This window comes from Trachurus trachurus (genome assembly GCF_905171665.1).
Source record: "Trachurus trachurus genome assembly, chromosome: 4".
Lineage (NCBI taxonomy): Eukaryota > Metazoa > Chordata > Actinopteri > Carangiformes > Carangidae > Trachurus > Trachurus trachurus.
Window position 1 is genome coordinate 4,231,734 of NC_139898.1, and position 26,178 is coordinate 4,257,911.

The following is a 26,178-nucleotide window of genomic DNA, read 5'->3' on the forward strand; positions in this document are numbered from 1 at the left end:
TCAACTAACCCAAGAAAAATTAACATCAGCAAACCTAAAAAATTAACATCAGCTAACCTAAATAAATAAACATAAATAAATAAATAAATAACATCAACTAATCTAAATAAAATAAAATAAATTAACATCAACTAACCTAAACTGGCATTTTCTCTCTCTGAGGACATTGCTGCATGTGGAGGAGACAAATGGCATCAATTTGAACTCTATCAGCGACAAAATAAAACAAGCCCACATAGTATGAAAATACATCTTTATTCTAGTGTGGAAAAGAAACAAGCAGAACTGAGAAAACTTTCATTTTTCACACAACCTCTCTCACATCACACACACTTACACACACACCTGTTGGGTTGATCTGGTTTTTGGTTTAAGGTTACATTTTATATAAAAAAACTCAACAAGAAAGTTTGTAATACTAATGCAGAACCTCATAGCATTTATATAAAAACTTGATACTTTCATGAGTTAAATAATTGCAGTTTAGTAGAGGTGAGAGATAATTGGTCCATCACAGTAAATAGTCATGTTCAGGTGATAACACTGAGCCCAGGTGTAACACCGTGCTGCTGGCTGTCTCCGAGGTTGTGTCTGTGTTGTGCTGTACGCTGCTGCTGCCGGAAGCTGAGCCTGAATCCTGATCAGAATCTCCTCCTCCTTGTTCCTGGACAATCAGCTGATCAGAGGCAAAGTCATCTGAGTCCTCTGGTCTCAGTGAGGTATTTGCAGCGTCTCCCTCCTCCTGCTGCTGGGTAATAAAGTCTGACTGGAAAAGGGCCTGGATCTGGGTGAGGAAGGGGTCTCCCTCCTCCTCTGGGAGAGGCTCCATGTATCTGGCAAGAGACGACAGCATCTAAAAGGGAGGAGGGTAGGTCAAATGAGGTGACGGTATTAATATAGTTCAAACTGAGGTAAAAAAGAAAAAAGAAAGAAAAAACAGTTGTATCTGTTGGTATGATCAAATCAGCAGTGCTGATGAGTAGGACTGACCTTCTCCAAACAGGTGAGGTGAGAGTCTTTCCGGAAGAATCTGTCCATCTGCACACTCCTGACGGACCAGATCAGGAAACAATAGTTTAGAGACACTACAAAATTACATGTTTAACATCACAAAGAGATGGGATCAGCATTAGAGCGCACGTGTCAGAATGGCTGCTGAAAGTCTTGTGTTCGGCTCACCCGGCTGTTTGAGAGTATTTGTGGATGATCCACTGAGCTCTTCTCATGGTCTGGTCCCAGTCTGGGATGTCTTGTGATGACAGGAAGTCGAATCTGTAGGGCAGCTCTGTGGAGGAACAGAGAGACACTCAGCCAGAGGATAAACTGAAATCACTGACCTACATTGTCAGCTTGATTTCAAAGGCTTTTGATCTCGACTGTTTTGAAGTATTGAGTCATGAGAGTGGTGTGTGTGTGTGTGTGCGCGTGTGTGCGTGTGTTAATCATACTCTGAGGGCCTGAGGGCTCCTGGCTCTCTTTCACCAACAAACAGGTGGTTTGGGAGTGGGGGGAGGGATTGGCTGGATCGTATGGGCTCACTATCATCCCGATGAAGGGGGCTCCACCACGTGAGAAATAACCCTGGATCAATCAGGATACAGGAAGTCAGATACACACAGACACACACACTAACTTGTACATGGCCTCTCTCATTTTTCATTTCACCTGGAACTGGTCCTGTGTGTTTATGTCCCGCACTGAGGGGTTGGGATGGAAGGAGGGGTGTGAGTGGTACCAGCCCACCACACTGAGGCCCAGGGACGACAGCACATCACAGGCCTGCGTCTGAGACAATGGGTCCATCTCGCACTGCAAACCTGTGCTCACGCTGTTACACGGCTCTGCTGCGGAGATCTGTGCACAAACACAGTTAAATGAAGATTCATAATATGTAGTCAATGAAATACCTGTTCTCATTTTTTTTCCACATTTTTGTTTTTGACTCCTCCTACCTTCAACACTTTCTCCTCCTCATCGAAGTTCCCGCCCAGCAGACCAATGACTTCCCCTCGTGACACATGGGCGTGCTGAGGATCACAGCACATTTGATTATTTAGGAACAAGTTAAAAGAGACAATTATTCTACAGTATAGGAGAATACAAATATTGGAGAATAAAGAGAACCTGTGCTACCGTAGAGAGCCTCAGGAAAACAAAACCCAAAATAAACCAAAGCCAAATTAGCCTCCTTTGAGTGAGACAAGTTATAATAGAGTGTGTAATTATAGACAACACAAAAGCCCCCAACAGAGAGAATGTGGGAATTAAATACATTTAAAAAAAGATCAAATTAAACAATTATGGTTAAAGGGATAGTTCAACATTTTGGCAAATTGGCCCATTGCCATAATCCCTATAGTTTTAGGAGTAGGTTTGTTACCTTTATCTGTAGGTGCAAGCTATTTTTAAAATGGCGGAGCAGAGCCGCGAGCTGCTCAGAGCTACGCTACGGAGGCTAATGGCATTTCTTGGTTTCCCTCATCAAACTCAAACAAGTTGTGACCTTCACATTCACCACGCTATGAGATAATAACGGAACGTTACGAGACTGAGTTGTTTTATTAAAGGTAACAAACCTACTCCTTAGACTATAGGGATTATGGCAATGAGGCAAAATGTTGAACTATTCCTTTAATTGCAAAGGAGTTCTCTTTGAATGAAAACCTTCAGTACATGTGATACATGTGGCACGCACCATGTCCATGATGAGAAGAGTCTCTGCACACACAATAACCTGGAACGGCTCCTGGGAGAACAGAAGAGAAGAGCCAAACATAAGCAGGGATGAGTGACAGCATTAGGTTTTAGTTACACAAGTCCATCCTGATCCAATACCATACAGTATGTCAAGCATCAATAAAGTTTATCATTTTTGGACCCAAAACCAGCACATTTTCCAGGAATGAACTCTTCTTCACTGCTCTAAAAAGAGTAGCTTTTGTACACAGGAAGTTGAGCTGTTCACCCACTGGCAACTACTGTTTAAGAGCAATGAAGAAGAACTGACACCTGGTAAACAGTGTAACACTGGTTGTTGTTTGCAAAACATGAGCAAGTAAAAGAGCGACATGTTCCTACAATTATTCATTTTATGTTTTGTGACTGACACCCTCCAAACAGGGTTAGTGGTATACAGCCGTTTAAAGTTTTGTAATGATTAAATATTAAGTCAGTACTCTGTATCAGTCAATAAAAAAAGCTGCGGTACTGGAATCGGTGTAGAAATAAAATCATAAAACGCTCACTGACCTGTACATCTTCTCCAAATGACCTGCAGGGAATCAGCTGGAAGGGATCAAAAGACCTGGTGGAGGAAGTGACATCATGAGTATTTCTAAGTGGATGTGAGGATTACAGGACGTTAGGGCTGGGACGATATGCTTCTCTCCCGATTCAATTCTTTTACGATTTTTTGGGTGCTGATTTTTGCAATTTTTAGTTTGCTTTTTTAACACCAGACCATGTGAAAAAGTTGAATGATGATGATGTCTATAGACTATATCAGGAGCCATATTTCCCCTCAAAAAAGAAAAAACATGAGTCAGTTTTTAAGATATATTCAGCAGCAATATACACTACTCACAAAAAGTTAGGGATGTTTGGCTTTTGGATTACATTTCAGAATGCACCTAAAATGCACTGTAACCTTTACATGTGAACTTAATTTAACCTTCTCTAAACTGTCCAGTTGTTCAATGTTTCAGTACTTATTGAATAACATGCTGTTCTCTAACAAGGTGATTAACCACAAACATCACAAGCACCGAATGATTTAGTGGTTCAGTTGTCATTGAACAACTAAATGTTCTGGTTCAATGACAGTTTGTAGACAGTCCTCTTCTCTCTCCCTCTCCTCTCCACCATGTTCACATGTTGACATCACGAGACCAAGACAACACTTTGATCAAACTGATCAAGTTATTGAGACATTGAGATGTTTGTTGTGCTATAGCCACCACTGTTGTAAAGAAATTACCATTGCATCCTTCTACTTAAAAGGCCTCATGATAGAATATCACTGCAGCATGAACTTTTTATATCGATATTCTTGTCAAATATCCCTAACTTTTTGTGAGTAGTGTATTTGAACCATTTTAAACTGCTACCTTTCGCTGAACTGATATTCTCTCTCTCTCGATTCGATTCAAAATCAATTCTCATATGCACATGTGCATCACCTGTAACATCGGCGCTGCTAAAAAAAAAAAAAAAAGGAAAAACAAAACCAAAAAAACACTCACCCTCTGTATCTGGACATCTTGCAGGGTCGGGGCTGCTTCTTCATCTCCTCCCTCCGTAGAGCAAGTTCCTCAGCACTGAGATGCTGATGATAGAACCATGATTAGTGAATATAGTGATGTGAACCACCCAGTGATCAATACTCATATGTGTGTGTGTGTGTCCAAACCTCATAAGTCTGTCCCTCCAGGTCTTTAGCGTCACACCAGTTCCCCCATATGTCTCTCACACGGCGCTTCCTGGTCCGCTACAACCAATCAGCAGTTAGCTGCAGGTCTGACAGGCTCATAGTTGAGATATTTTTTTAGGTTGAGGTGTCAGAGGTTATCAATACCTACCATGCTCTGCAGCCTCTGGGCCAGCTGATAGGCCTCCAGCACGTCTTTGCCCACCTTGTGCTTGGAGCGGTCCACCACCCTGGGGCGATTGTACACTGCTTGTTCTGTGAGACAGGAGACAGAGCTGTGAGTGAGGAGGGAGGCGAGACACACAGAAACACACAGAGCAGTGGTGAAAGCTCAGCGCGCTCACCACAGCTGAAGTTGATGGCTCCGATGAGCTCCAGGTAGGTGTGGATCCTCCCGATGCAGTTGACGTCCCCGCAGTTCTTCAGGCCGGGCCGGACAGAGGTCTTGTTGAGGTACCTGGGCTTGCTCTTCAACCTAGTGAACAGAGACGTTAAAGAGATATTTCAACATTTTGGCGAATTGCAAATTTGCCCATTGCCATAATCCCTATAGTTTTAGGAGTAGTTTCGTTACCTTTAATTGTCGGTGCAAGCTATTTTTAGAACGGCGGAGCAGAGCCGTGAGCTGCTCAGAGCTACACTACGGGGGCTAATGGGATTTCTTGGTTTCCCACATCAAACACATCAAATACACAATCCAACAACTCCAAAACACTCTGGTGGACAAGTTGTGACATTCACCACACTATGAGATAATAACAGAACGTTACAAGATGGAGTTGTTTTTCGAGGTAAATTCATGCAAAACCGCTGATGCGCGTTGCCTTTAGGGGCAGTTTTTCAGCAAGCAGTCTCTGCATTTGCCTTGAAAACAACTCTGTCTCGTAGCGTTCTGTTATTATCTCATAGCGTGGTGAATGTGCAGGTCACAACTTGTCCATGAGAGCGTTTTGGAGTTGTTGGATTGTGTATTTGATGAGTTTGATGAGGGAAACCAAGAAATCCCATTAGCCTCTGTAGCGTAGCTCTGAGCAGCTCACGGCTCTGCTCCGCCATTCTAAAAATAGCTTGCACCGACAATTAAAGGTAACAAACCTACTCCTAAAACTATAGGGATTATGGCAATGGGCCAATTTGCCAAAATGTTGAACTATCCCTTTAACAGACACGTTTTATACCATTGATCCAGGATGTAGTTTCTGATCTTCAGGTATCTTTCAGGGGTCTTGGACGGCCGTCCCTCAAAGAACTCTGGGATAGCTTGTTTCTCTTCCTCAGTGATGGTGTCCTTATCCATCTCGATTTCCTGCTCAGGCACCTTGAGCTCCTCCACCTCGTCTTCATCTTCGTCATCCTCCTCCTCCTCCTCCTCCTCCTCCAGGTCTTCTTCTGATCTCTGATGTAGGATCTGTTCAGTCTTATCTGCAGAATCTGGGAGAAAAAACCGGAGAATTTTTATCAGCAATCACAATAAAGGGTGAATTCATCAGGAAAAAAAAGCAAGAACGAGGTCGGAGAAGATGTGGATTACCTGTCCCATCACTGCAGGCTTCTTCCAGTTGAGCTGAGCTCTCGGGCTGAGAGCTCTGGCCTTCATACTTCACTTGTCTCCAGTGTGTCTGAGAGGTTTCTGGTAGAGGTGACACTGTCTCGTCAGGCTCCACTGAGCCCGGGAACGAAGATGAGTGTTGATGATGAGGTGGAGACTGAGAGTCGCAGCTGTGTCCGTCATCCTCCTCCTCCTCCTCCTCCTCCTCCTCCTCGTCCTCCTCCTCCTCCTCCTCCTCCTCCTCGTCCTCCTCCTCCTCCTCCTCCTCCTCACTGGGACTCGGTATCTGGGCCTGGCTGCACGGTGTCTCCTCTGGCTCGGACTTGAGCTCAGCTTGTGACTTATCACCAGCGTCTCCTTGGTCACTCAGGTCATCGGTGATGTCCACATCCTCGTCTTCATCATCGGAAAGCTTCTCTATGCGGACAGCGTTGGTCAGAGTGGGTGTGTGACTGGATGTGGGCTGAGGGGGGAGCAGCACGGGTCCTGCAGAGGGAGCTGCAGATCTGGGTTCTGATTTAGTCTGAAAAACAGATCAAACTATTCAAGTGAGACGACAAGTACAACTGAATCACCAAGCAGAGACCTGTGTGTATTGTACATACTGTGAAGAAAGTAAATACGTAAAGTAAGTAGAGTTTATTTATATAGCACCTTTCACAGATAAAAATCACAAAAATACAATGAGTAAAACAATTAGACACATGAGCCCAGATTCACAGACAACTAACTGCTCAAGTAAAAATGTTTTCAGCTGCTTTCTAAAAGAGTCAACAGTTTCAGAGCACCGGTCACCTCTGGTCCCAAATCAGAATCATTGTGCTCACCATTAACAAATAAGTACATTACAATATCACGGAAAGGCAATTTCCAGTAGTTCAACCCCAACCAAGTATTGAGTGCATATAGATGGACATAGTTTTCAGAAGGCCAACATTTCTATATTAAAAATGCTTAAAAAAAAAAAAAAAAACCTTTGCAATATTTTCATTTTGGAGATACTGATTTTTAGGTCTACATTACTATTAAAATAAACTGAATAAATAAAGACATGGGATGTGTCATTCAGTGTGTAATGGACATATAGGCCTATATAATGTGTTAGTTTCACTTTAATTGAACACATTCTACATCAGGCGACGTCTTTCCACTCAGGGCTTCCTGCACCTCTGAAACGGGGCAGAGCTCCGTGGAAACACCTGCCTGACACAGCAACGTAGGGAACCGTGCATGCCCGCGGCGCACAGCTCCACATGCACGGGGGGAAAAACGGCGTCGCCGTCGCACCGACTGCACGCGGATACGCGCCGCTTTAATGAGCGCGCACGTCGCGCGTCAACATTGGAGGCTGTTATCAGTGTAATCAGAGACAACCATGAATGAGTTCGCCTCAGTTTCACGTGATTGTCACTGTCAGCCTGTTAGAAAAACATTTTACTGACCCCAGCTGAGACGCTGAGACCCCCCCCCCCTCCCAAAAACAAAAACTCTTCGGATCTGAACGATTCACACAAGTCACCTAATTGGTCATGAAAAAAGCGAGTTTCGCTTTTCGGCGCGCTGTTTGCATCCATGTTTCATAAATAAAAATCTTTAAACGTTACACAAAGCCTTGTCTCACACTGATCACTGCCCTGGTTGCATAAACATGTCCTCCTATCAACCCATATAAAAGGAATTTGAGATGATGATAATACTTCGTAGAGTTAGACTCCAACAAAACAGGCACTCACTATCAGACTTTCTATTCCAACATTCTCTTTTTAATGTTTAGATTGACTACAGTAACATTATGACACAAGTTTGGTGAGAGAACATACATTTTACTAAAAACTGAATGAAACAATGAGACTTGTGACAGTCATGACGTCATGTCAATTCTTCCCTCAACAGCCAGCAGATGTCACTAATTTGACTGTATCAAATGCTTCGAAGCAGTGCATTCACTTTCGAGGCAACTGTGTCAAAGTGGTTCAGTGCTTCAGAAAGCTTCGGTTTCACCACCACTACTCTCTGACGTTCACATAAAAGATGTACGGCAGTGGTTCATTTGCATTTAAAGGGACAGGCACTGAAACCAGTTATTCTGAACTGAGGCCCCGTCCAGACGAAAACGCGGCTTCACCGAATCCGATCTTTTTCTTAATCGTTTTGAAAAAAATCTCCGTAAACACGGCATCGTTTTCAGAAATATCTGCGTCCACACGATCACCTGAAAACGACCCAAAACGCTGTAGTACCTACATACTGCAGGCGTGTGTGTGGAGTGTGTGTGGCGCTGCAGGGCTGCCTGCCACACATAAACACTTAAAACAGCTGAAGAAGACGGGAAGTCCCCGCTGTAATTCAATAGAAGAAGTCCCCGCTGTATTCAAACTTTTTTTTTTACAGTCTATGATTCAAACTCAAACATGGGATTAAATGTTGACAGGGCGTCGTGTCAGAGTAAATATTACGATCAGTGATGATTAAACAGGCGCGATTCAGCCGCAGCGTCTGAGCGACCTGACGGTAGTCGGCCGAGGCTGTCAGTGTGCAGCTGCTGCAGCGGTGTGTGTGTGTGTGTGTGTGTGTGTCTCAGGTTACAGGTAGAGCGGCGGGGGGCATGACATCATCGTTTCTGAAAAAGTCCGTATTGGCCGTCCAGACGAAAACGCTGGGGCGGCGTTTTAAAATTTTCCCACTCTGGGACCCGTTTTCAAAAAATACCGTTTTCACCCCCTGAAAACGCCGGATCCGTGTGGATGCGAGGCCAATCCGACAAAGTATTTATCCGGATTCGAAAAAAACGGCTTCGTCTGGACGGGGCCTGAGCTGTTTTGAGAGTACGAAAAGAGCTGTGATGTTTGATCCTTGGGGGATTTTGACCGAAGCATGCCACAGACATGTCTTTAAGACACCTGAGAACTATTTTAATTTGTGGGAAAGGGGCAGAATATGTCTCCTTTAAGCTTCCACTCTTTGATGCTGGTCAAGCAGTCAATTAAGGAAGAAGGGCCTCACTCACCTTGTGTTTGAAATACTGTCTGGCATAGCTCTTCACCTGAAGAACAGTGCGGCTCTCCACCAACTTAGCGATCTTAGTCCACCTCCGACCAAACTGAGCCTGCACAGAAACACACCAGCATCACTTTACAGTCGGACACACTTGAGGATAATCACACTACCGGTGTGACTCCAGAAGACGGCACAGAGACAAGCTGTATGTCAGTGATGGGTGGTGGGAGAAGAGTGGAGCTGGATCTTACCAGTCCTTCTTCAAACAGCTCCTTCTCCTGTTTGGACCAACGAGAGGAGGAGCCTGAGGATCCAGCTGAGGCCTTGGCTGGAGAACTGAGCAGCCGACAGAAAACAGCGTGACATAAGTGTGTGAACAATGTAAAGGATGGGTGTAGAGTGTCTATGTGAATGCTGGATGAAGAACAGACTTACCTCTTCACCTTGGGCTTGTTGTTGGTGTCACTTTCCCAAATATGCTGTGGAATCTCCTTCCCTGTCAGGTAGTATCTGTAAGTGGAGCTCAGGACCAACACATACAATAATGACTGACTGTTATAAACTATGTATCTATTATGTGAATTTATTTTTTTGCTTTTGCACCATCTAACAAAGATTTTTCTTATTCAGTGTTTATGTCCTTAATTCCTGTGATTATCTGTTTCAATTACGGTAGGTGTTCTAATAATATTGTTGTATATAGAATTCAGTAGATGCTAGAGATTGTGTTGAGTCAAGATGAATTAATTCATTGGGAATTGGGAAGTTTTTGGAATATCTAAGATATTCCAATATAATATAATATCACAACATAGTCCAACCCAAATATTGTAATAGAATGACATGAATGATGCTGCTGATAAAGAGTAGGTAAAAGGATCAGACTCTGCAGCTGGAGTAAAATTGTATGTCTCCCTCCAACCCTACTGGTGGAGGCAGACAGGCTCTGTTGGTATCACTACAGAGACTAGTGTATCTGTGGAAGGAGATGATGCTTTAACTAAAAGAGTTATCAGTCCAACACACTTGGTTCTTATCTTCTAGGTTAAAGGGTCAACATTTTGGCAAATTGGCCCATTGCCGTAATCCCTATAGTTTTAGGAGTAGGTTTGTTGCCAATTTTCAAAATAAAAGGAGGTCCGGCGTAAAGGGATTATAGCAATGGGCCAATTTGCCAAAATGTTGAACTATCCCTTTAACTGTCAGTCTGCAGCACTACCTGCTCAGGCTGCACCACACAGCTCAGCTCCATCAGGTGGTGCAGCCTCCTGGCAGTTGTGTGGTGCGTTCACGGTCAGTGAAAGGATACTGTTCCTCCAGCAGCATCCTCTCTATCACCTCTCTGTTCTCCGGGCTGATGGAGCTGTCCAGCTCCCACGGCTGCAGGGCACAGACACAGACACAGACACAGTCAGGAGTACCGTTACCACTCAGAGAACAGACTCGCAGTCGGACCGGAGCCGGCGGACTCACCAGGATCCCGGCGCTGCTCGCCCACGCCGACTGAACAAACTGCTCCTGGACCAGCCCCGCTGCCTCCAGCTCGCTGCAACACACACAGCAGGATGGACGTGAACACAACACACGGCTGAGGACACACACACAGACACACACTAGCCCACAGCTGCTCGCCTACAGCCAGCAGCTCTCTGCTCGCTGCTGGACTACAACACCCAGGTGGGAGCGGCTGTTCCCGCGCTAACCCAGCGGAGCAGCAGCGCTGTCCTACCTCAGGCTGCCCCCGGTTTCGTCTCCCTCGATGTCAACATCCACCTCGTCCTCCATGTTGATGGACAAACATAAACAAACGAGTTGAGAAGGAAGGAGAGAGATAAACCTCAGGCTGGAGCAGTGCGCGGGTTTTCTCACAGCGACACCCTGTGGTCGGCTGTATGAACTGCTCTACTCCTCCTTTTTTACAGTCTATGCTCCTCCCTATGGCTCCTCCTTTAGGTTTCATGGTGTCTGTTATGGTCTGATGCTGCTGCAGCGCCCTCCTCTGGACCGAACCTGCCTGTGTGTCTAGGTCCTCTATGGTCCAGACCTACTGGACACAGGCCTATGAAAGTAGTTGTATTTTTTTTTGCTTCCTTTTTGATTGATTGATTTGTTTATTTGAGTGTCATGTGCTCAGCCCACATGGGCTTACAAGACACTATAGCCTACATACATTCAAAAATGACTAACAAGTCTACTCATATTATGTGTCCATGGACTCATGCAACTTTTGCATAAACAGGCAGGTTTTCAAAATAACCAAAACAAGAATAGTAAGTAGTCTTATAATGTTTTCTGTCCCAGACTCCGTGTTTAAAAAAAAATAAATCTGACAAGGACATCTCCTCCTTGAAAAACCAGCTCAACACACTCAGACATCCAAAATAAGTCAGGGTTCTTCACCTGCATTTTTTCAAACATGGATTTCCTCAGTTCATTATACAGATGGCATTAAAACAGAAAGTTAAATTCATCCTCCACAATATCGAGGTCACACAGAGCACATATCCCCTTATACCTGCATGTTTCAATCACCAGAGGCAAGGTGCTGGATCTCAGCTGTGCACACAGCAACCTCTGACCTCTTCCTATGTTTAATGTTAGTAAGGTTCTGTCTAGTGATCCTCTTTAATTTGAACGTAGCTTTTAGATTCTTTCCTTCCTTTCAAAATAAGTTCGGGCACACAGACGCAGAGACGATGGTCTGTGAAGTAGAAGGAGGAAGTAAAAAAGAGGAAATGGTTGCTACTGTTGGAGTTCATAGTAACGAAAAAAGAGAAATGGAAACTCAATTAAGCACTCCATTATAATTTTTCAAAAGCTCTCATTTTATATATATATATATATACACACAGTATGTGTGTGTATACACTATCAGTTAAAAGTTTGGACACACCTTCTCATTCAATGGTTTTTCTTTATTTCTATTACTTTCTACATTGGAGATTCAAACTGAAGACATCAGAACTATGAAGGAACACATAGGGAATTATGTAGAAAAACAAAAAAGTGTCAAAACAGAATATATTTTATTAGATTTTTCAAAGTAGCTACCTTTTGCTTTGACGACAGCTTTTTGCACATTTTCAGCTTCATGAGGTCGTCACCTGGAACAGTTTTCCTACCGTCTTCAAGGAGTTCCCAGAGGTGCTGAGCTCTTATTGGCTGTTTTACCTTCACTCTGTGGTCCAACTCATCCCAAACCAACTCAGTTGACAGATTTTTAACAGTTGTTTTGTGTTTACTACTGTATATAATTCCATATGTGTTCTTTCATAGTTTTGATCTACAATGTAGAAATAAAAAAAAATAAATTAAGACTGTTGAATAAGAAGGTGTCCAAACTTTTTACTGGTCCTGTATATCCACTGTAAATTTCTGTCCCTGTCTGTGATGTAGAACTACAAAGAATCATTTCTGACCACTTGTTGATGGTTGATTGGAGCAATTTACTGAACATTGGGAATATATGCATTCCAGCTGTACTAGTGTGACAAAATGGATTGTTATTCTTCTACACTATAACACTCATGTTCTTGTTTAAATAATAATAAAAAAATAAATGTTTGAATATCTGCATTCAACCACGGCTGCTACATTTAGATAACGCGACCTTCCTGACCTTTAATCCACATAATCCTTTTGGCGGAGTTTAAAACTTCTAAATTATCCACTAATTATTGATCACCCACAAAAACGCAAAAAGACAAAGTGAAAGACGACAAAAAAAAGTTTTATTTAGAAATTCACAGTTTCTAATGGCACTACAGTTACTGTAGTAACTCACTCCTGCTCGAAAATACTGTGCAGCTCTTCAGAGTACTCACAGAGAGAAAGAGAGGGAGAGAGAGAGAAAAATGAAAAGATAGCACTTGACATATAAGGTAAGAAAAACAAAACAAGGCATGAGGAGTCATACAAAGTGCACACTGAGCTCCTAAAATCTCTCATCAAGGGCTTTCTCCCTATTCGCTGTGTTATGGGGATAAGTAGATTCAAAAGTAGTCGTTCTCATAACACAGACACTCACACATACATGAGATCAACAGCAAATAAATCCTCACATGTATACAGGTTTACACACACACAAACATGAGATCATACACATTCAAAAAAAAAAAAAAAGGTTAGGGGGTGGGGGGTTTAAAAAACTCAGGTTTTGCTCGTGGAAAACAAACAGAACCACAGTAATAGTGTTCCGACTCATACCCATCTTTGCTGCGTTCCCTTTATTTAACAACAGTTCACATCTCTGTCCTCACAGACCACACTGATCATCCAGGGTGGGGGGGGGGGAAAGCATGAAGTCAAAGAGCAGTGACTGAGTGGGTGCACGATAAAGAGTGAGGATGCAGAGGGGAGATGAGCTCGTGAGAGAAGCGGGCATTTTTAGATGGATGAAGGATTTGGAGCTCATAATAATGGGGACATGTTATGTTAGAGTAGTTCATTAAAAAGCAGGCATTATTAAAAACATTTCCTTCACAGTCACAGAGGAAGAAGTCGTGCAACGGGGGTCACAGAGGTGAACCCGGGGATGAGGATACGTAAAGACGAAGGAGCGCTGAAAGCTGAAGCGGCATTGGATGAGGCTCTGATGGAAGATGAAAAAAGTCTCTGTCTCTGTCTCAGTGTGCACCAAGTCCAACCACGCAGAGCCGCTCAGAAACCGCACGCATACACAAAAAGAAGCTTTAAAAACCAAAACCCAAGGTGAGTACCTCCTCCTCCTCCTCCTCCTCCTCACATCTGAACACCCTGCATCGTTTTTTATTACATGACACTGAAGGTTATCATGGCTCAGTGATGAAACCATGACTCATAAAATCAGCTAGCTGAAGCACACACAAGACGGGACAGCAGCACACACACTCAGCTTTAGCCCTTCTCACTACTGCAGCTCTCACACATACAAAAGCAGCAGTGTGGCCATCCTGATTAACAAGCGGTCTAAATCAATAATCAATAGTGATCTTGTTGGATACACAGGCCGCTGCAGGACATGTCTGACATCTCAGATTTTGTTAGAATGTGAGGATGTAATATTAAAAAAGAAGAAGAGTTGGTTTGTTGAGCCATCCACCTCAGTGTGTGTGAGTACCGAGTATAGTGTGAGTATACGTCACTGTGGTGTGTCTACTGTGACTCTGCAGGGGATGGAGCCTGACAGGCCAGCGCCTATGTTAGAAAACTCTGTAGTCATTTAAATAAATAAATAGATAAATAAAACTGGTCTGTCAGACTTCACTGCAGAGTCCCAGTAGTGTGTGTGTGTGTGTGAAGGTGTAAACATTCAGCTGTGCTACCCAGCGTCCTCCTACAGAACACTGTGTCCACCTAAACAAAGAGAGAACACTATTCGCCTCCATTCAAACAATAAGAGGAGGAGCATGGCTCAGTTGTGGATGAAAAAAAAGAAAAGATAAAATCTGAAAGAAAGAAAGAATAAAATCCAGCCTGACTCTGACCTGTGTGAACCTACAACTGTAACAGATCGTGTTTGTGTATGTGTGTGTGTGTGCAAACTTCTCGGGCCCAGCCCAAACTAACGGAGTGGTGAACCTGCGGGATCTCCAGACTGCTGCTGCTTGCTGTACGTGCGATATCGAGTGTAGCGGAAGGGAGCGGCTCATTCACACAGCTTCAGTCGGGCAGACTCAGTTTTTTTCTTCATTCAGCTCTGGTGGTTGGTTTGGGAGCAGGCGGACAGAGACAGAGGGAGAGACAGACGAGAGAGCGTCCGGTGTACGTGAATGTTAATCGATGGTCCCATACAAACACCTGCGAGTCGTGTTAGGATGCAATACTCAGACAGAATGGATAAGATAAAAAAGTGATGGTGACAGCCGGCAGAAGGAAATAAGAAGAAAAGAAGTTATTAGTCATGCTCCACAGTTCTCTCATGATGACATAACTCATCCCAGAAGATCAGCCTAATACTTCTTGATGCTCCCTGTAGAGTGGAGGCCAGCGCCTCTCCTCGCTGTGCTCAGTCGGGTCGGGTGGGGCGTGGAGGGGGGGCAGGGGGGGCGGGGATCAATGTGCTTCTCCAATAGAAAAAAAACAACAACATCTTGAACACACTCGAATGGACTTGACTTGTTGTGTGAATGTTTCCCTCCCCACCACAGCGTCTCTCTCTCTCTCTGGCCACGCCCACAAAGGTATTTAGCATGTAAAAGGTCTAGAACAGATATAAAGGCACGTAACCGTAAACAGGTCTTTGACAGGAGCGGAGAAGGACTGGGTGATGTCGAGCTACTGCTGCCAGAGCCACTTCAGTTCCACGGTGCGCCTGGGTGCTCATGGGAAATGTGGTTCTTTGGGGAGGTTGCAGTACGACCTCATCTCCTCACAAGTCTGCTACCATATACTTTTCTGTGTGTGTGTGTGTGTTTAAGTTGCGTAAGAGTGAAGTGTGAGTGTTTTCAGACATGTCCGGTGACGGCTGTCACCCTGATGGTCCCCACGCCGATCTCCTTGTTTCCCTTCATAAGCTGCTGCAGGCTGGGGAGGGACGCCACGCTCCCCGCCGGCATGTGCGGGAACTGCAGCTCCGTCTGCCGCGACTTGCGTCTCTTCACGGAGCGTTTCTCCTGCCGGGACTTGGCGGCGGGGTGCTGGAGGGGGAAGCTCAGGCCGTGGCCGTTGCACAGGCCCGTGGAGGGGAAGGTGGGGGAGGGCGGGGGCAGGCGGCTGGCGTAGGACTCCTCCGAGTGGGTGGACGAGCTGCAGCTGCTGGTCTCTGAGGGGAGCTCCTTGGAGGTGCAGGCGGGCAGCGTCGGCTCCTCCTCCACGGAGGGAGGGTTGGAAGGCGGGGGCAGAGGCGGCGGCGGCGGCGGCGGGGGTGGCGGGGGAGCGGGGAGAGGGAGAAGGGGAGGGGGAGGAGCTAGGGCAGGGGGCGGAGTGGGGAGGCACGGGTGGAAGCCGTTGCAGTTGAGGCCGCCGTTGGTGAGCGAAGCCGAGGGGTCGGACAGCTTCAGAGTCTCAACCTTGTCCAGTGACTTTGTCTTGCAGCGTTTTTTCTACAGAAAAAAAAACAGAGAAAAAGAGAGTAATTAACTTAACATTAAAGAAAGCCAAGACACATGGAGCCATGCCAAGTTAAAGGGATAGTTCAACATTTTGGCAAATTCGCCTATTGCCATAATCCCTATAGTCATATTGGTAGGTTCATTACCTTTAATTATCGGTGCATGTTGTTTTGAGATCAGCAGGGCAGAGACACAAGCTGCTCAGTGAACACAATGGAGGTGAACGGTACAGGTCCCCTGTCCCTCATCAAATACACAATCCAACAACTTCAAAATGCTCTGGTAGACAAGTTGTGACCTGCACATTCACCACGTTATGAAATAATAATGTTGTTGTCGAGGCAAATGCAGCCGGAACTACATTCCAGACATGGCTGCTGGGTGGAGTAAATTCAAAAACGCAAGTAGTTCCGTGTATTTGCTTCATGTGTCGTAATGTTACATAATTATACATAATACATATTTCATAGTGTGGCGAATATGCAGGTCACAACTTGTCCACAAAAGTGTTTTGGAGTTGTTGGATTGTGTATTTGATGAGTTTGATGAGGGACAGTGGACCTGTACCATTCACCTCCATTGTGTTCGCTGAGCAGCTCGCGTCTCTGCTCTGCTGATCTCAAAACAACATGCACCATAAATAAAGGTAATGAACCTACTCCCATGACTATAGGGATTATGGCAACAGGCAAATTTGCCAAAATGTTGAACTATCCCTTTAACCACTTTTTGTGCTCAACACTGAGGTCACACAAACAGATCAGTGAATGGTGGGAAAGTCTGATAGGGAATAAGGATTGTAGGAAAAGAAACAAATACAAACTACAGCTTCTGAGCTAGACAAAGTGTTTACGGCTGACCCCAGTGCTGTGCTGTGATATTAGTACAGACAACGTGTCAGCAAACAAGTGGTTGACAGACACATCGGGTGCGCAGTGGACTCAACACTCCTCAGCTCCTCAACGCACAACAACAATGACAACAAAGACACAGCACTGAAAGTAAAGGTGGCCGTCACAGCCAACAGCAGCAGTCGGAACAGACACTGTACCTTTTTCTCTGGAGAAAACCTTAGAGGTTCTACAATGTACAAGTCATCTGGACCTACTGGGGAGGGGAGAGAGGGGCGTGGTTAATGATGGAATGGCAAACAGGAATACATACATGTAACAAGCATGAAGTGACCTTGCAAGTAGTTTTTTTTTTTTAATAGAAATGAATCATGGTCTAGTGTCTGCACAGAGAAGAGCACAAACCATTCAACTAGAGAGAAAACTAGAGAAGCATCAGAGTGTTATTTTATTATCAATTACTACTTGCAAATGTCTACCATGAGCCAGCAAAGCATCGTGCTCTATTCTTATACTCCTTAAGCCTGCATGTGGGTGCAAGCTGGCAATGACAGCCTCTCAGCCTCAAGGGTAAACTCTCACACACACATACACACTCGTTCTCTCTCTCTGTCTGACACACACTCATACACAGCTGAGGGATAATGAACAGCAGAGGGAGTTTTGGGTTTCATGACTCAAAGACTTTCTTCTTTTATTGCCTGCGCCAGTCCCTCCCTGTGGGGTGTGTGCCGCGTTGCTCAAGGCACCGGCAACACCGAGGGGATATATCAGCCACTAAAGCATGGCAACATGTGTGAGAGGGGAAAACGGTGGAGGTAGAAAGAAAAAAACAAAAAGATAAATGAGGGAGAGAGCGGGCGGCTATGCTGCAGCGGTGGCACACAGCTGGGTCTAGGGCTGTGATAGGATCAGCTTCGCGGTGAGCTATGGCTGCGGTGTCAGATCTCAAAGCGGCTCATGTTTTAATGGTAATGGCAGAGGGAGGAACACAATAGAGGATATTTACAGAGAACTGGAGGAGGGTCCTGTGTGTATGTGTTCAGAGAGAGGGAGGGGCGGGGGGGATGGGGGCTCTTACCTTCTGTAGAGGACAGGTGGAACGATTTGGAGCGAACCAGCGGACAGGTAACCCTCCGCTTTAGGCTCATGTCGTCATAAGAGGAGAAGCATCTGATGAGGAAAAAAAGATATTGTTTTTGAAAAGGCAGATTAAAGGGATGGTTCAATATTTTGGCAAATTCGCCTATGACCATAATCCCTATTATATAGTCATAGGGGTAGGTTGTCTGTGCAGATTCTCATTTGTCAAGGTCAACTGGACTTAGTTTTGTCTTTGAAGACATTTCACCCCTCACAACTTGTCCACGAGAGCGTTTTGGATTTGTTGGATTGTGTATTTGATGAGTCTGATGAGGGACAGGGGACCAGTACCATTCACATCCATTGTGTTCGCTGAGCAGCTCACGTCTCTGCCCCGCTGATCTCAAAACAACATGCACAGATAATTAAAGGTAACAAACCTACCCCTATAACTACAGGGATTATGGCAATAGGCAAATTTGCCAAAATGTTGAACTATCCCTTTAACATCAGCCTCCTAAATGATCCTGTACCTTCTATTCACAAGTGGAATCATAAAGATTGGTGCAGCAGATCAGCGACAGATGGTTGAATAATTAATCAAAATTTTCACGTACACAGATTTATGGTGCATGTGTGTTTGTGTGTGTGTGAGACAGACCTTTTGGGGCTGGGGTAGTGGTTGCTCTTGGGGAGGGCAGCGACAGTGGTGGTGGGGGTGGGGGTGGAGCTGCGACAGCACTGCAGGCACAGCAGCAGGCCCAGGGTCAGACACAGGACCAGAGAGACCACCAGGTAGCTCTGACGATCAGACACCTGCACACACATCAACAGACGGCATGAAAAGATGAGAAAAGTACAAACACAGAGCCTCAGTTTTAACAATAGATTGTGCATGTTGCTTTATGTGCTTATTTGTGATCCTGTTGCAAAGATCCAATCACCAAACTCCACATTAAAACTGTAATACCGGACCATGCACATAAACACATGGCCCATTCTGCCCCTGCGCCCCAAATTTACTTTAAGGAGTCTGCAAAAGGTCTGAAAAACAAACTAACCCACCGGTTTGTGGTGGAGAGCGTCCACACTCCTGAAATAACATGCTCCATTTTGGGCTTCTGGTTGTAGATTTAATTGAAACTCCCTCCCAGATGTTGGCAGCTGCTCTGCTCAGTCTACACCAAAATGCATTCATTTTTCATGAACCTGTGTCTTTAATCCTTCGGGTGGAAGTTCAGGCTTTCTCAGCCAAACTACTGTAGTTGCAACCTCTCACTTTCTGTGAAGATCAGCGGGGTGTGTTCCCTTTAAAGTCGGTCACTACACTGCACCTGAAAACAGCTCATTCTGGGAAGGACCAATATAAATATTTGGGATTACTGAAAGTCATGTTTGCTCGGCGTTGTGTTACTTTGAAATCAAACGGACTAAAATGTTGACTCGAATTGAATTTCTTTGTGTGCACAGCCCAGTGATGTCTCTGTGTGTCGACTCTCTCTCCACTACTGCTAATCAACTTTTGTCTCATATCCTAATGCTATATCAGCCACTAAGTCCATGTTCTGTCATTATTTCTGTCCTGGTGTGGCGTGAGGCTCAAACATGAAAAAGTAACCAAAATAGAAAGGAAATTTTGTTTGATGGACAATGTTTTCTCTGCTGTTAGTAGATTTGCTGCTAACCTCTCCTCATAGAAATATAAACTGAACATTTGCAGATATAATATTTTCTTGGCTGCACATCAAACCTATGATAAATGTGTGTAACACTGTGTTAAACTACAGTATAGTGTGGGTTGTGTGTGATGTGTCACCTCTCTCTGCAGCTGGCCCACCGCTGTCGTTAGATTTAACATCAGTTTAGTGACGTTCTCCAGCTGGCTCTGCAGGACCTGGATGGAGTCTGTCTGCTTCTGGTCCTGCAAGTATAAACAGTTACTCAGCATTTCATTCATTCTTATTCTTATTTCTTCTATTTGTACTGTGTGTTGCTGTTACACAGTAATCTCCCAGCCTGGGATCAATAAAGCGTCTCTTATCTTATCTTAGTTGTCAGTCAATACTGTCAAACACTCGCAGGCTTCCACCGCCCATGGGTCAAACTCTCTGCTCTCAGTGAGTCAGTGCAGACTCACCTGCTCCTCAGCGATACGGGAGGTGTTCTGCAGTTTGATGATGGTCTTGTTGAACGCTCTCTGCATCTCTTCCATCTGTTTACGGTACCTGACCGGGGAAAAATGCAAAAAAACTATAAGAAACTTCTCCACAGTGGAAACATTTATAATTCTAACCCCATTTGGGTCTACTACACAAACTGTAGCCTTGACATGCAGTTGTTATTACATAATTAAGTATACTTATACGTATATTCCACTATATATTAAATATTCCACTGTTATTTCAAATATGACAATATTTTAGTGTAGATTGAGGTCATGTAAACAGTATATTCTGATTGGGGAGCCAAGTTCAGATGATCTGCAGCGAAGGGCTGCTGTGATTAGGACAAAGCCCTGATGGTGCATGTGTTACAGAATGAGGCTGAGCCAATGAGAGACTTGAAAGATTTGAATATTATTGGGTTTTCAGATTTGTGCAAATATCATAATGTCAATGTGGAATAAGGTAAGAAACATAGTATTTTGTGCATCGTATAATAATTTGTTCCAAACAACCGTAAGATATTCCATGTATGCTCTTATTTTGTATCTCAGAACCGGAGGTGGAATGCAACAACTATGGTTACTGTTACCAAGGAAAGAAACGTATCAAAGCTCCGGACAGAGTTGCAGTTTATGATACATGATGGATTATGAAAATGTATTGTAAGTCGTCTATCACAGTGGTTCTCAAAGTGGGGTCTGGGGACCCCCAGGGGTCCCTGAGAGGGTTCAAGAGGGTCCCCAACTTTTTCTTTAAATTTTGCCACTTTTTTCTAGAATTTTTTAAGCTTTTACTTTTTTTTTTTTTTTTTTTTTTTTGGAAGTCCTACCACTTTTTTTTTGAGAATTTTTACTACTTGTTCTAGAAATGTTTCAAGGTTTTTGGAGAAACTGTACAATTTGTTTACCGAAATTTCTCCATAAAATTACAAAAAATTCACGTCATTAGCCCTAATTTGACCTCGAATTTGACGTCCTTCAGTCTCAGAACAATTGTATTTCTGGAGTTTGCTTAAATTTTTGTCCAATGGGGGTCCATGACCTAATTTGTGTAAATTTAGGGGTCCTTGATGTAAAAAAGTTTGAGAACCACTGGTCTATCTCAACACATGTTAGCACAGTGATGATCTGACCTCTGGCTGAGCTCCTCCAGGTATCTGCTGGACAGACTCATGTTCATCTCCAGAGCTTTGATCCTGTTGTTCAGCCTCATGAAGACGCTCTCCTTCTGGCTGGAGCCGTGCACCGCTCCCCCGTTCAGCACCACGCCGTTCCCGTTCGCCGCCGCGCCGTTGTAATCTCCCCCGTTCTGCAGCTCCGCGTAGAAGTCCGTGGCCGTCCGGTGGATGTTACCGTTCCCGTTGGCGCTCAGCAGCTCCTCGTCCACCGCCGCGTCCTCCGCCCGCTGGGGCTCTACGCTCGGAGGGAGGGGGTCTGCCTGCTCCCCGTGAGCCTGAGGGGCCGGGGCGCCGCGCTTTTGCGAGTCCCCGCTGCCGTCCGCGCCCGACTTCGCGGCCTCTGTGTGAGTGTCGGTGGGCGGGGCGGCTGCTGGCAGCTCGGTGGGAGGGGGGAGAAAGTCTTCAGGTCTCGTTGCGGTTGGGAGCGGGTGAACGGGCTGCTCTTTGACGGGAGGAACGGCGGCAGCGGGAGGAGGGGCCGTCTCGGAGGACGGCGGCTGTGTGGGAGAGCTGGCGGTGAGGGCGGGGGTGGCGCTGCTGGCCTGGTGTGTCTCTGGGATGGAGACCGCCTGAAGGGGCGGAGTGGGGACCGGGTCCAGGGCTGCGTCTTTGACGGGCGGCAGCAGCCTGTCCTGGTGGGTGGGGGTGGGCCGCGTCAGGGAGCTGTGGGTGTCTGTGAAGCTGTGGGGGGGGAGGGTGGAGGTCCTGCTGGGCTCCAGGAGGATGTTGAGCTCTGGAGTGTGTGCTGCGGGGACGTGGGCGCTGAGATGTGCGTGGGTGACGTGGGCTTCGCCCTCGTTCTGGCCGCTGACGGACGCCTCGGGCTCCGGAGCTCTGTCCGTGAGGGGGAGGGTTTCCTGTGGGGGCGTGGGGGCGGGGACGGGGACCTGCGGCGGCGTGTGTGTGAGGACAGGGGTGTGCGCGCCGGGGGCGGTCTGCGTTTGAGCGCTCATCTGCCTCCGCCGGAGGCTGCGGAGCCTCTCCTTGGCGAGCCGGGCGGAGCACCAGCGGTGGAGCAGCTCCGGCAGCGTGGCCATGCAGGACAGAGACAGGGAGGAGAAGGACGAGAAGGGACAGTAGGTCTGGTTCTCCCACTGGTTCCTGTCCGCCTCCCTCCTCGTCTCCTCGTCCCTCTTCTCCTCCTCCTCCTCCGCCTCCTCCTCCATCAGGGTGACGGTGGACTGTTTGGGCTCTTCGTCCTCCTCCTCCTCCACCAGAGTGACGATCTGTCTGTCCTCCTGGGAGACGGTCTGGGAGGACGGCGGAGGCGTCGGTGAGTCAGCAGAGATGGTCGAGTCCTCCTGGAGAGCAGAGTGTTCTGATTCTGTAGAATCAGGTCTGAAGGGAAGACAAAGAGGCAAAATCAGAAGTGTTACCAGAAGGTTGTAGAAAAAAAAGAAGAACAAACTCACTTAAAGGGATACTTCACCCGAAACCAATAATTCACCAATTTTCTACTCACTGTCATGCCAAAGAAGGGTTTGGAGAACTTTCGGAGTTATCAAAACTCTTTTGGAGTTCCAGGAGGGGTCCGACTGGTGACGGATTTTCATATAATAGCGACAGATAGAGCTCACTTTTGAATCGTTCAAAACACACACTATGAAACATCGAGATACCTCCATACTGCTTGTCTGTACTGTTGATGTTTGTGTGCGTGCGCTAGATGTTCGTTCATCGTTGGATGTATGATGTAAACACAGAAGAACATCTCACAGCAAATCTCGTGCAGCCACTGGGAGCTACTACTACAACAAGGCTAAAAACAGAGATCAAATGATTTTTTTCCGAACAACTTTTTCATGTGGCGGCTTCAGGACACTTGAGTCAGTACAGACGAGCAGTATGGAGGTATCTGGATGTTTCATAGTGTGTGTTTTGGATGATTCAAAAGTGAGCTCTATCCACCACCATTATATGAAAATCTGTTGCCAGCCGGGCCCCCCCTGGAACTCCAAAATAGTTTTGATGACTCTGAAAGTTCTCCAAACCCTTCCTTGGCATGACGGTGAGTAGAAAATTGGTGAATTATCGATTTTGGGTGAAGTATCCCTTTAATTGTCTCTATTCATCCCTGTGCGATATAAATGACTTCATGTGATCTTACTCTGCAGAGTGTTGAGGTGTTTCAGCAGGTTTGGCTTTCTCTTCTGTGCTCTCCACGATCTTCTCACCCTCTGTCGTTATGTTACCTGACATTTGGACAAATAAAAACACAAAAAAACAATTAACAAACTCAAAACTGATCAAACACACACCCACACAAGCTGGCAGTGGCACATTTCTCGAGGCACGGTGCAGAGCAGAGACCCCTTTCCTCTGCACAGCGTGGCTGCCAAACCCATGTTTGGGAAAGTTAGAAAAACAGGGAACCAGTCTAGTCCAGTTAGAACCGAGCGCCCTGCTCCCCACAGCCTGCCTCACTCTGCTGTTACAGATCTACTTCCCATTTCCAGGGAGCTGGCAGTAAAAGAGATATTTTGTAGAGTTTCTCTTTAGACAATAACTGGAGAGCTGACTCTGTGGATTCCCATTTAAAGACAGCACACTAAATTGTAGCAGTTCATAATAATAATTATGGGTTTTAGTGTTTTTAGCCTTAAAAAAGAAGCATGAATCCATCATACATTTTGCTGTAACTCGACGCTGCTGAGGAAAAACTAAGCGGAGTCATTCTGTGTGGTAACAGGGCGAGGAGCAGGCTTAACGTCACACTCCTAATTCATATGAGCTCTCTACCAACAAGTAAAACACAGGAGGTTCTGCTGCTACAGACCTCCTGCCAAGAGCCAAATAAACATCTGGCTCTCCCTGCACGTATACGCATCGACGTCCAGGCCATGCATATGCTCACATTTAGAGAAGGAAATACAGTGACCCAGTTTTTTAGAGGCAGATAATGTGAACAATGTGGGCAGGCCTGTGGTTGGAGAGCAAGAGCAGAGGAGAGTGGAGTGAGTGTGACCAGAGAATAGGAGGAGAGGAACAAAGGAAAAAGGGAAAAGTGGCATCAAGAGTCCTGTTGCTCCACATGCAACTACCAGTTCCACCTAATGTTGTGCTAAGGTGTAGCTGCTCAATCACAATAAAAAGCAAATAAATGTCAGTCATGGTATTTGCCTCATAAAGGAGAACAGGCAGAGGCTCTGTCAGTGCCGTAGCAACACGTCACCCAGAGAAGGAGAGTGTGGGATCATTTAAATGGTTTCCATCAGGGGTGGGTGAACTTTTGAGTTTGAGTTTTAAAATTTGACAGTATCAGATGGATGGAGAGTGTTTGCGTGAACTGATATAAAAGAACATTCCGTTTTAGTGGAGCAGTGTTGTAGGTCACAGTTTTTTGTCAGTGGATCAAAGTTTGCTGCCTTTGCTATAATTTAGACAAATCTGTACCGATATTTGATGGACCGGATTTAAAAAGGCCAATGGGCCGTTAATGGCCTGCGGGCCGTTGTTTGATAACGTAGCAAACCAGCATGTAGCTACTACTCCTGCAAACCACTGTTCTGTTCTCTGCATTGACTCTGTGCATTGACTGATACTGAGTGTCAGTTCATCGCAACATTAATCTAACTGGTCATTGTCTAACCTTTTGATGACCATAAACAGATAAAAGAACGGCACAATATCTTTCTTTTATTGTTTAATATAAGTAATAATATGAGTCTCAGTCAAAAAAAAAATACTCTAGCTGCACTGCCACTCCTCCAAAAAAAATCTTTGCATACTGTACATTTTGCTTTTGGTTTTGGACTTGTGTAATCACAGATACCTGATCCAGTATGCAAGGCAGTATTAGAGGATTTAAAAAAAATACATGACCTGAATATGAGTACAACTCTATTAGTAATGTATATACAGTATATCAGCATCAAAGTAGAAGGAGGACAAGGATGTAAGATGATCAGGTTTGATGTGGTAAACGGGGACAGACATATATTTACACAAACAATTTGGTATAAAAGTAAAAAACAATGTTAGCCTCTCCTTGATACTAGGTAAAATTAGGCTTTTACTCAGAACTACGCTAATGAGTCAACAACTACAAATTAAATGAGTGATCATTCAGGCAGCTGTGATGTTTGGACAAGACAGGAATCAGGTGAACATTTACAGGAAGGACATTAAGGTGAAGCAGGAAGGTAAATAAAGAACTAGAATAACTAGTGTTTCAGGGATGAGTACCTCCTGTTTCTGCTCCACCCTCCAGCTCCGGTTTGCCGCCCAGCACGTTAGCAGCGATGTTGTTTACCATGTTAAGGATAGCATCTAAAGGAGAAGAACACACACAGCAGTTATTTCAATGACACGAGGTTTCTGAGTTAAAAAAAAAAAAAACCCTGCTTGAGGCCACAGGCTTTGACATTTGTTTTTCCTTCCTCTCCTCTCTGACGCTGCATTCCTCAACTGCTTTAACATCATTTCACTTCTTCACCGTCATGAACTTGACTTTCTAACTTTTCTTCAGTCCACAGTCAGTTTCTCTTGTTCAGCTCTCCCCTTTAAAAAATGTGTTGCTCTGCTGTTTCTCAAGGTTTTATGGTCTGAGCCCCTGTGTGTACAGTGTGTGTGTGTGTGTGTGTGTGTGTGTGTGTGTGTGTGTGTGTGTGTGTGTTACTAATTCAGGAGACACAGGGGCACCAGTGTGTGTTTGTGTGTGTGCTTATGTGCTGTCTATGTGAATGTGTGGAGGCCAAATGGGTTGTGATCCTAAGGAAACATTCAACACCGCCTCTCTAGGAACGGATCTATACAGTATGTAGCTGAGCCTGAGAAGCTCCAACGTGTCCTTGGCTTTGTGACTGTGACTCTACACCCTGCACCTCACACAGCGTTAATCATTCTTTGTTCACACACACACACACACACACACACACACACACACACACACACACACAC

General features: G+C 45.3%; 2 protein-coding genes across 4 annotated transcripts in view; both read right to left on the bottom strand.

The window, feature by feature from the left end:
* Nucleotides 1-352: 352 nt before the first annotated feature.
* mysm1 (Myb-like, SWIRM and MPN domains 1) lies at nucleotides 353-10,757 on the bottom strand (the record flags this gene model as incomplete). The annotated part of the gene is made up of 21 exons (XM_083970050.1): nucleotides 353-853; nucleotides 991-1,048; nucleotides 1,180-1,285; nucleotides 1,449-1,581; nucleotides 1,666-1,854; nucleotides 1,953-2,027; nucleotides 2,696-2,746; nucleotides 3,250-3,304; nucleotides 4,242-4,324; nucleotides 4,409-4,486; nucleotides 4,578-4,681; nucleotides 4,771-4,901; nucleotides 5,605-5,857; nucleotides 5,958-6,167; nucleotides 6,249-6,498; nucleotides 8,983-9,081; nucleotides 9,224-9,308; nucleotides 9,408-9,482; nucleotides 10,282-10,352; nucleotides 10,446-10,518; nucleotides 10,702-10,757. The coding sequence occupies 21 exons, from the start codon at nucleotides 10,755-10,757 to the stop codon at nucleotides 512-514; spliced, it is 2,577 nt and encodes an 858-aa protein (XP_083826176.1). The 3' UTR covers nucleotides 353-511.
* A 2,012-nt stretch (nucleotides 10,758-12,769) lies between these two features.
* suco (SUN domain containing ossification factor) overlaps nucleotides 12,770-26,178 on the bottom strand; it is a 54,990-nt gene continuing 41,581 nt past the window's right edge. For 2 of the 3 annotated variants that reach the window (XM_083970602.1, XM_083970601.1), the window contains 9 exons: nucleotides 25,465-25,548; nucleotides 23,387-23,471; nucleotides 21,235-22,617; nucleotides 20,075-20,162; nucleotides 19,754-19,858; nucleotides 18,599-18,753; nucleotides 17,936-18,027; nucleotides 17,055-17,110; nucleotides 12,770-15,994 (listed from right to left, as the gene is read on the bottom strand). In XM_083970602.1, coding sequence (XP_083826728.1) covers nucleotides 15,398-15,994; nucleotides 17,055-17,110; nucleotides 17,936-18,027; nucleotides 18,599-18,753; nucleotides 19,754-19,858; nucleotides 20,075-20,162; nucleotides 21,235-22,617; nucleotides 23,387-23,471; nucleotides 25,465-25,548 — 2,645 coding nt within the window. In that variant the 3' untranslated portion in view covers nucleotides 12,770-15,397. The remainder of the gene's footprint in view (nucleotides 15,995-17,054; nucleotides 17,111-17,935; nucleotides 18,028-18,598; nucleotides 18,754-19,753; nucleotides 19,859-20,074; nucleotides 20,163-21,234; nucleotides 22,618-23,386; nucleotides 23,472-25,464; nucleotides 25,549-26,178) is intronic. The other variant, XM_083970600.1, reaches the window with a different exon arrangement.